This window comes from Myxine glutinosa, chromosome 6 (assembly GCF_964187855.1).
Source record: "Myxine glutinosa chromosome 6, kmMyxGlut1.1, whole genome shotgun sequence".
NCBI lineage: Eukaryota > Metazoa > Chordata > Myxini > Myxiniformes > Myxinidae > Myxine > Myxine glutinosa.
In genome coordinates this window covers 96,375,408-96,385,935 of record NC_136266.1, presented here as the reverse complement: position 1 = coordinate 96,385,935, position 10,528 = coordinate 96,375,408, and the positions used below count along the sequence as shown (strand labels likewise).

Below are 10,528 nucleotides of genomic sequence, written 5' to 3'. Positions count from 1 at the left end.
GACGTCACAACCGCTCGTCATCAACCCAAAATGCTTCCCGTTCGATATCGCTCCGCCCAACCTCCCTGTCAGTCAAACTAATGACGTCACAACCGCCCTGTCGTCAAATTCGGTTGGAGAGGTTAAACTTGTTTTAAAAATTTGGTGTTTGGCTTCGGCTATATTATTTTGTAATAACAAATGCCTGCTAACAGAAAAGGGTCGAAATAAATCATTCCAAAAAATAATTTAAAATCGCTTTCCTGGAAACAAACCGCGCAAGTACAACCAGAAAGAAGGAACTGGTACAATACTAAACCTTGTGTACTAATCATTGTCTATTCACACACAGACTGGGACTGGGCCATTTTTCAGCCCAACCTCCCATCTCACCGTCTGTGACCTGTACAATTGTCATCTAAAGTTTAAACATCTCTCAACTTCAAGACACGAAAATATTTTATCTGGTATCTTGATATATGCACAAAGAAGATATTTCCTCTTGGTTTGACACATGAAAAAAAAAATCATTTATTTTCTTGATTTGAGACCACTAGAATTAGACCCCGAGCCAGTAGTTGGCAGGGTAGTGTAGATCTGTAAACCTTGAGGTCATTTCAAGTTAAAAAATGAAAAAATATGGCACAATGGCTCGTCCACCATTGTATAGACAGCTGGGTAATTAAATGTAAGGTTGCAAGAACAGTCCAGAGGTAGCACATTTCTTCTGAACTGTCTAGCCTGCAATGGAATCCCAACCATCACCCTGGTGTTTGGTATGCAGGATCATTCATCAATGTGTGGACTGTCTCTTAGAAGGACCATCTACCAGCCACAGGTCGTTGTTGGATGTTAAGGATCTCATGGCACCTTTTGTTCAGTGGATATGGTATTGCCAGCACCCAAAACACATTACAAGTTCCTGACCCAATTGGCTGTGCCCCAGCATAACCAACTCCCCACCCCTCCAGCACGATCAATCAACTCCCTCCCTCCTCCCCCCCACTTCCCCCATTCCCCACAGCCACCTTCACCCTACCCCCAGTTTATATAACGTGATATAATTTAAAAAAAAATCCATGACAATACACACTACGTATTGATGCAAAAGATTTTGCAATCATATTTATAAATACAGTTTAGGATATTTCAATGGTAATTGCCCCCCTTGTGATTATGGTGGCCTGGATGATAACCCCAAACATGTCAAGTGATTTCTGCAGTGGTATTGAGGGAACCACACAGGTTTGATTTAGTGTCCGCGGTGCAGACTTGGAATCAAGATCACATTTACACAAACAAACAAGGCAATGCTCGGAACACCACAAAAACCAAAGCTTCAGTTTTTAAATAAACTTTTACACCATCCGTTTTGGATATGTCGACACAGAAGTCATTCGGGGCCAGATTAATGTCAGGAGTCCAAGGCACGAAGGCGGCAATAAACCACGAAATATTGCTTCATTGAAAAATCCACAACGAATAATATCTCCAAGTAAGTCAACAGTTGGACGTTGACAACAAACCATTCAAATAACATGGATCGGGCTATTTTAAAGAGATAAATCTGACAAACATGGCATTGCTATGCCGAGCGAGGTTCGCCATCGCTGGTTATATGCACGATGACACCATCCGGCAAAAATAGCCGATGTTTGGTTGTTATTTCCTTCTTTTTTTTTAAACACAATCTCTCTCTGCAGTGTTCAGCAGCATTGCTCTTCACTCGAGATGCCCTTCCCTCATCAAAATTTTTTTAAAATCCTTTTTCTTCTTTTTTGTACATCCAGGATGAACGGGTCTCTCTTGTATCTCGACACCTTCGTCACTGTTGGCTTGTCGCTTCCGGTTCTTTTTTGACAATTTTGTGTCTTTCTTTTCCTCGAGCGGTTCCTTGTTCTTTGGCCTGCCTTTTGCGTTTGTTTTCTCTCTGGTTGTTGTTGCTTTAGCGGTGGTGGCATTCGAAGCTTCTTCGTCTTCATCACGTTTTTTCCTCCTCTTTGTTTCGGGCAAGAAACCCCGCTTCTGCTGCCGGTGAGAAATCTTCGGCTCGTCTGAAGTCACCCGATTCTTATTCTTCTTTTTCTTTGTCTTCTTTTCATTCGCAGCGCATCTGTGTATTGTGAGCAAAATGGATTAACATTTTCACTCGTCAAAAATATGAATTCCTCATCAATTATAATCAGGAATGATAAGGTTTAATGCGATGATTAAACAGCATTTGATGGCTACAAGTATTTTTTAAGGTACAACTTTGGATACGTACGGGATGTCCAGCAGGCGCAGAACATTACACACATTGGAGATCACCTGCCGAGGAACCTCGGGCTTGACCTCCTGCAGTAGTGCTTGCAAAAGCTGCACGAGATCGTCTGTTGCCACAATGATGCTCTAAAGGTGGGAGTCATCAAGTAAAACAACATTTACCGTCAGCATTACCAAAATTACCAAATTTCTTTCCTTCCCCACCAACCTCCAATTTGTAAATCGTATCCGAACTTGTTGCTATTTATCAATTTATCAAATCGTTCCCAGCACAATAAAGTTTGAAATTTTGACTTTGCCACTTGGAAATTTATTGTTTGTTGATATACTCCTAATATTCCGCTTCCGGTCCCTCGAGCGACGGGGCTTGCTTCGATCTCTCCACGGCATCAAAGTTTGAGTGTTTTCCCGTTCGTTTCTTTGTCAAATTTCCGCTGTGTATTTTGTTGTGTATGTGTTATTGTGTGTTTCTATTTGGTTTTGGTTTTGTAGTTGTTGCAAATTTGTGTGTAATTAGTCGTTTCTTTGTTCGCGCCTCGTGCGCCTCGTGCGGCCTCCTCGTCTCGACTTGTGCCCCGCCCCCTATATCTCATTTGTTCTTTCACCTCTGCTCCTGCTTTCTCAAATCCACGTTCTCACTTAGAGACTTTTCCCAGATTGTTTTTCATGGTTTTGTTTAAATATTTATTGAAATATGTTTAAACCGCAGTCGTGATGCTGACGCCGCCCCCCCCCCCCACCCCCCAGAATTTCCATGTTTTAAACGTTTCCCAGTGTGTACCCTGGATAAGAATAGGTACGCCGTATCCCTGCGTGTCGTAAGAGGCGACTAAGAGGGTTGGCGTCAGGAAGGGCATCCGGCCATAAAAACATTGCCTCAAAAAGAGAACCATGACAATTACAACTACATGTGGGCAGGGTACAGCCCGAAGTGGAGATCGGTTTCTGAGGTTTGGGACATGGAATGTAGGGACAATGACAGGGAGATCAGGAGAAGTGGTGGAAGTATTGGTCAGAAGAAGAGTGGACATATGTTGTGTGCAAGAGACGAGATGGAAGGGAAGTGGTGTGAGAATGGTGAAGGGCAGGCAGGGACAGAAATACAAGTTTGTGCGGCAAGGGTGCCCGGAGGGCGTGAATGGTGTTGGTGTCCTGTTTGCTGAGGAGTTTGTAGACAGTGTGGTGAGTGTGACTAGAGTGAGTGATAGGTTGATGATGGTGAAAATGATGATTGGAAAGCTCTTGGTGAACGTCATCTCGGGATATGCTCCGCAGGTTGGTCGAAGCGATGAAAAGAAGGACAAGTTCTGGTGTGCGATAGAGAAGCTGATGGAAAACGTGAAAGATGAGGAAGTTGTTGTGGTAGGAGGAGACCTAAATGGACATGTGGGAAGGAGTATGGATGGTTTTGACGGAGTTCATGGGGGTTACGGATATGGTGTGAGAAATGGAGAAGGTGAAAGGATTTTGGAGTTTGCTGATGGAGCCGATTTGTTGATTTGTAATACTCAGTTCCAGAAAGAGGATAATAAGCCTGTTACATACACGTCAGGTGGGTCGACGACAACCGTTGACTACCTGATGGTGCGTAGGCGAGATAGGGGGCACCTCCGGGACACAAAGGTGATCCCGGGGGAGGAGGCTGTTTCACAGCACCACTTGGTTGTCTGCGACGTAAGGGTGAAAGGTGCGAGGAGAGCTCGGCGGGTGAAGTACCAACCGAGAATGAAGGTGTGGAGGTTGAAAGAGGTGACAGTAAGGGAGCCATTAAAAGAGAGGCTGAGTAGGGTCGAGGATGATGTTGTTGAGCTTGAAAGTGGTTGGATGTCAATGAAAGCTAGTCTGTTGGGAGCCGTTGGTGAGGTATGTGGATGGACAAAAGGACCACCGAGGCACTCGGAAACATGGCGGTGGGATGATAAAGTTGGAAAGAGGATTGACGAGAAGAGGAAGAAGTTCAAGGAGTGGCAGAAAGCGAAGGGTACGGGAGCAGAAACAGCAGAGCATGAAAGTTGTAAGGCAGCCAGGAAGGCTGCAAAGAAAGAGGTAGCAAAGGCGCAGGAGGCATGTAGGAAAATGTTCGGAGAACGCTTGGATTCGGAAGAGGGTCAGAAAGCAGTATTCAGGATTGCAAAGCAGATAGCGAAAGAGAGGTGTGATGTGATGGGGGTGAGTTGCTTGAAGGATGAAGTGGGACAAATCGTTGTCGACCCAGATGGAATTAAAGGAAGATGGAAAAGATATATGGAAATGCTGTTGAATACAGAGAATGAATGGGATGGCAACATAGAGAGTAACCCAGTTTTAGGACCGGCAGAGAAGATAACTGAGAAGGAAGTTGAGGAAGCGATAAAAGCAATGAAGGGTAGAAAAGCAGGAGGGCCGACAGGAGTTGTGGGAGATATGTTGAAGGCAGCAGGAAGTTGGGGTGTGAAGAGAATGACAGAGATCTGTAATCTGGTGGTGAAAGAAGGCCGCATTCCAGTGGATTGGGAACTGAGTACCCTCGTCCCTCTATACAAGGGGAAAGGTGACCCTCTGGAGTGTGGCTCATACCGAGCGATAACGTTATTGGAGCATGGAATGAAGGTATTGGAAAGGGTGTTGGAGAGGAGGATAAGGAAGAAAGTGGAAGATCGACGAAATGCAGTTTGGATTCATGCCAGGAAGAGGAATGACAGACGCGCTTTTCATTGTGAGGCAGTTGCAGGAGAAGTACATGGAGAAGATGAAGAAGTTGTTTCTTGGGTTTGTTGATCTGGAGAAAGCATTCGATCGGGTTCCACGCAAAGTATTAACATGGGCATTGAGGAAGTTAGGAGTGGAGGAATGGTTGATCAGGGTTGTGATGGCAATGTACAAAAGAGCTGTAAGGACGAAGGACGGGAACAGTGGTGAGTTTGAGGTGAAGGTGGGAGTGCATCAGGGGTCGGTACTAAGTCCACTACTATTTGTAGCTGTGATGGAGGTGCTGGCTCAGAACGTAAAGGAGGGTTTACCGTGGGAGTTGTTGTATGCAGATGATCTGGTGTTGATTGCGGAAAGTATGGATGGACTGAAGGAAAAGATGAACACGTGGAAGGAATGTATGGAGACAAAAGGTCTGAAGGTGAATATCGGAAAGACGAAGGGTGGTAAAGCATGTGGTGAGGTGGAAAGAACTGGGAAGTGGCCCTGTGCTGTGTGTAGGAAGGGTGTCGGAGTGAACTCCATTCAGTGTACAATGTGCGCTGAGTGGGTTCATCAAAAATGTAGTGGTCTGAGAGGGTCATTAACCAGTGTGGCAGCTACATTCAAATGTAAGGTGTGCACAGAGGGAGCTGCAGATGGAGGAAATGTTGAGTTGGATCTTGGAGATGGCGTGAAGCTGGAAGGTGTAAAAACATTTTGCTACCTCGGAGACATGCTGAATGGAGAAGGTGGATCAGACTCGGCAACGGTTGCTCGAGTGAGATGTGCATGGAAGAAGTTTCGGGAATTGAGTGGCGTGCTGATGATGAGGGGAGTGTCGTTGAAGCTGAAGGGAAAGGTGTATGCTGCATGTGTGAGAAGTGTTATGATTTATGCGAGCGAGACATGGGTAATGAACGTAGAGCAGCAACGAAGGTTGGAAAGGGTGGAAATGCGAATGGTTCGACGGATGTGCAGAGTATCGTTGAGAGAGAGGAAGACAAATGATGAATTGCGAAAGATGATGGGAATAGAGCCTGTGATTGATGCTGTGAAGAGGAACAGGTTGAGATGGTTTGGTCATGTGTTGAGGAAGGATGAAAGTGACTGGTTGAGAAGAGTGATGGAAATGAATGTAGAAGGAAGTAGAAGACGGGGAAGACCAAGAAAGACTTGGCTAAAGATGGTGGAAGAAGAAATGCGGGCCAGGGGGTTAACAAGGAGAGATGCAGAAAATAGGGCAAAATGGAGAAGATTGTCATGGGGACCGCAAGGCTAACCCCCGCTCTCGCAGGGAAAATGGCCTTTAAAATGCATGTTGTTGATATACTCCTAAAATAAAGAAGAAAGAGCAAACAGATTGCAGAGCCTCGCCAGGACATGTTTTTAGTGGTTTTTAAAGCTTTTGTGTTGAAATAAATATGGCGGCTGAACCACAAGACCTATGACGTCTTTTTTTTTTTTCTCCATCAATTTATCCCTCGATGACGGTCAACAAATTTCATCTTGATCGGATGAAGTTTTATACCTGTCGAATTATGACATCATAATGGAGGGCACGTATGACATCATTAACATATGTTATTCCCCATGGAGAGTTCTGTAAAATGAGCGGTGTCTCTTTTTTTCTATGCAGCGCTTTCGGAGATTTAGAGGTGCAAAGTTTTTCGTTTTTTCCCAAGATGGCGGCCGAACCACATGACCGATGACTATTTCTTTTCTCCACCAATTTATCCCTAGATGATGCTGAAGAAATTTCATCTTGATCGGATGAAATTTTGTACTTGTCGAATTATGTCATAAAGGAGACACGTATGACATCATCATTAACATAATATGTTATTCCCCATGGAGATTTCTTTACAATGAGCCATGTCTCAATTTTTTCTATGCAGCGCTTTCAGAGACATAGATGTGCAAATTTTTTCGGTTTTTCCAAGATGGTGCATGTTGTTGATATACCCTCTGACCCTCTGACCCAAGTCACCCTCTGACCCAAATGCTGGCACGCGTTGCAAGTACAGTCTCAACCTAAGGTTGATAACCAAGTGACCTATGACGTCATAATCATTTTAAAAAAATATACAGGTGGAGTTGCACCTCTGGTAAAAATTTCCTGTTAATCGGACCAACGGTTGCAGAGAAAATCATATTTATTCTGTGTGGACAGACAGACAAACAACAGAGACAGACAAATGGACTCAAATGCAATATTGTCACCTGTGGCGTGGGTAATAATATTGATATTCAACTTTTCAGACTCTAAGGTTGATAATTTTCTCAACCCCACAACCAACAATACTGGCCACAAAAGCCAGTGAAGGAACACACGATGCAAGGATTACGGCCGTCTTGATTGGTAATAAGGGTTCAAAAGCACTGATAAAATGACAAAGGCTGCAAAGCAATGGAGATTGATCAATTTGTATTCTCCACAAATACATTTCCACAAAGCCACACAGGAACATTTGCAAAAGTCTCAAGAACCACGTCCAAGGCAATACCTCTTTCTGGGCCACCCTGACAGAGAACGCAGCCAGCCCCGTGGCCTGCACCACAGCGTCCCTCCCAGCTTTCAACTGCAGGCTGCTTACATCACCAAACAACTGCGCAGGAAACAATGGCTTCAGGGAAGGTATCAGGAAGCTCTACGAGGTGCACTCGCACATTAAAATGGTGCAGAAACCTCTTTTGCAAGTACAGTTTTTATTTTGCCCAATTATCCTCGATTCTGTGATAATTCTTTCGTGATACTAAGATCACATCAACACGAGTTTTAAAAGGTATGAACCACGGACTTGCCTTTACGAGCGCAGCAATGATACTGTGAAGGAGAGAGGAGAGCCGCGTGGCAGACAGGGTACAACAAACAGATCGAGGCTGCAGGACGTGTAGTAGAAGCTGGCACGCGTTAGCCTGGTGATGAGGCCTATTACAGGACTTCTCCAGGATGGATACGAGAGTTTCTGGCAACTGCAGGCTGATCTCCTACAGGAGGTTTGTTAAGGAGTCAGTGAAGAACTGTGACGTCAATGCAAGGCAATAAATTGTGCATCAACCTTTACATCAGCTACCATGTTCGTACCGGAAAGCGATGTACCAGGTTTGTGAACATCGACAGGCTGTAGGAACTATTCCGTCGTGTCAGGAAGTGCTCAAGGGCAGAGCGATACGTGGCAATAACTCTGTCCATGATAATGCAGCCCAGCCCATCCTGAGGAACATGAACAACACACAATACGTATATATATATATATATAAGAACCAAAAAACATGGTAAGCAAACGTCTCTCTGGTGGAATACATAAACAAGAGGATACTTTGCCACCCACTTAGTCGTTGCCCAACTTGAAAGGGACACTGCAATCGTCATTGTATGACAGGTGCACGTCTCATCCTCAAGTCACCCTCTGACCCAAGATATTTTGAGTTTGCTCTCGAGTCGACACCGATTGTGCTGCCCGAGAAGGATATGAAGCCTGCTATTTGTTAATGATGGTTTATCCGAATCAGCACAAAACTAGGCCTCGTACTTTAGTTGAACTCTTAAGCACAGCTCAGGAAAATTACTCACTCCTGCTGGAGAGCACGCTTCACCACAACAGAAATCCAACTTGCATTGTACGCCAAGTTTAAATAATTTATTCGCTGGCAGACATACTGACGGCAGCAGTATTATGGATTTAGATTGTAAGATTATGTAAACCGAGATAATCCCAGAAAAATGACACGTTCCCATTGTAATGGTAAATTCCAGCCGGTTTACAGACCTTAAACTGTAATCAGGGGGGTACAGTTATTGTTTGTGAGGTGAGGGGGGAACAAAAGGGGAGGGAGGGATCTGAGTGATGTGCCTCGTCTATAAAGCCAACCAACAGGTAACACGAAAACATAGTTCACGGTTGTCTCGGACAGTTACCCTTTCCATGGCAAGTTGCTATGGTCACCAAAATGCTGCAGTTTATGCATAATCATAATCACATGGGTTTACACAATTGTTTTTTTGTACACAGAGTCGGAGCTCTTGGAGGAGCTAGAACACAGAACGAATCAGGACATAATAGAACAAAAAGAACAGTCGAAAGAGAGGGGGAGACACCAACAGTAGGATTGAGGGACAAAATGGAGGGAGACTTTGAGAAACAAGCATTCTGAGTATTGCGCTGCAATACATGTCCCCTACCGGCAATCTGTCATCCAGAAAACTGTTGGGGAAATTACTAAGGGTTATTTACCCACAGGTTCTGAATCGTTCCCAATCGCTAATTACCTCAGGACGGGCTCACCTGTGATTCGCACTCGGGACTTCGATTTATACACCTTGCAGACAGGTGAGCAGAAGCACGAGAAAATAAGTTGTTGATAAAGAACCTTTCGGGTCGCTAAATATCAGTAATTTATTATATTTTCCGGTTCACGATCAATGAACAACATGCATTTTAAGGCCATTTTCCCTGCTAGAGCGGGGTTAGCCTTGCGGTCCCCATGACAATCTTCTCCATCTTGCCCTATTTTCTGCATCTCTCCTTGTTAACCCCCTTGCCCGCATTTCTTCTTCCACCATCTTTAGCCAAGTCTTTCTCGGTCTTCCCCGTCTTCTACTTCCTTCTACATTCATTTCCATCACTCTTCTCAACCAGTCACTTTCATCCTTCCTCAACACATGACCAAACCGAGAGTACCTACATAAAGAGAGTAGCGACAACTTCCGCATTGACGCCATTTTGTTTCACTCGCCAGCGCGCGGTGCGAGCACTTGCCGCACCGCCAGTGAACTAATATCTACATGGTCCAAACCTTGGCTGTATGGCAAAGTCGTGTGTGTGTGTGTGTGTGTGTGTGTGTGTGTGTGTGTATGTGTGTGTATGTGTATACGTGTGTGTTTGTATTATTTAATTATTTACCAAGAAGACAATATCTTTTTTTTTTTTTCATTTTGCTTATAAAACTCAATAAGACATACTCGATATAATAGTACATTATTTCCAAAAACCCTATTTGTAATCATATTACCCTCGGTCATAAAATGATTTTGCCATGACAATATGTGATCGACCATTGCCTCGACTAAGAATTTTACTTTTCTCGAGCAAACGAACTTGGGGCACCACCTTATGGACCACTTGTTTGTGGCCGAGCACCACCATGGACCCCAATGTTTTGGGATGTCAATGTCCCAGTCGCACACACCCAGTCCCAGTCGCACCCACCGTCCCAGTCGCGCACGCACGCACGCACGCACACACACACACACACACACACACACACACACACACACACACACACACACACACACACACACACACACACACACACACACACACAACGAGTATTTTGTGTTAAATATGTCCCAAAGACCGTCTTTGCAATGCATCAAATCAACTGAGGAACTGTGCAACTGCAAGGCGTGCATGGACGATAAAAGACGTGTACGACAGGGACAGAGACGTGCCACGACGATAGACGTGCACGGACGATAAAAGACGTGCACGGACGATAAAGGCGTGCACGGACTGGGACATGCACACAGAGAGAGAGAGAGGATAATGAGTTGCAATACAGCCAAGGTTTGGACCATGTAGATACAAGTTCACTGGCGGTGCGGCAAGTGCTC

At 44.7% G+C, this 10,528-nt stretch overlaps 1 protein-coding gene across 1 annotated transcript in view; it reads right to left on the bottom strand.

The window, feature by feature from the left end:
- Positions 1-1,076: 1,076 nt before the first annotated feature.
- The window catches only part of MYBBP1A (MYB binding protein 1a), a 44,828-nt gene continuing 35,376 nt past the window's right edge, over positions 1,077-10,528 (bottom strand). Inside the window, exons 22-26 of the mRNA XM_068120568.2 lie at positions 8,000-8,128; positions 7,717-7,902; positions 7,419-7,520; positions 2,246-2,370; positions 1,077-2,092 (exon numbers count right to left, since the gene is read on the bottom strand). Coding sequence (XP_067976669.2) covers positions 1,702-2,092; positions 2,246-2,370; positions 7,419-7,520; positions 7,717-7,902; positions 8,000-8,128 — 933 coding nt within the window. The 3' untranslated portion in view covers positions 1,077-1,701. The remainder of the gene's footprint in view (positions 2,093-2,245; positions 2,371-7,418; positions 7,521-7,716; positions 7,903-7,999; positions 8,129-10,528) is intronic.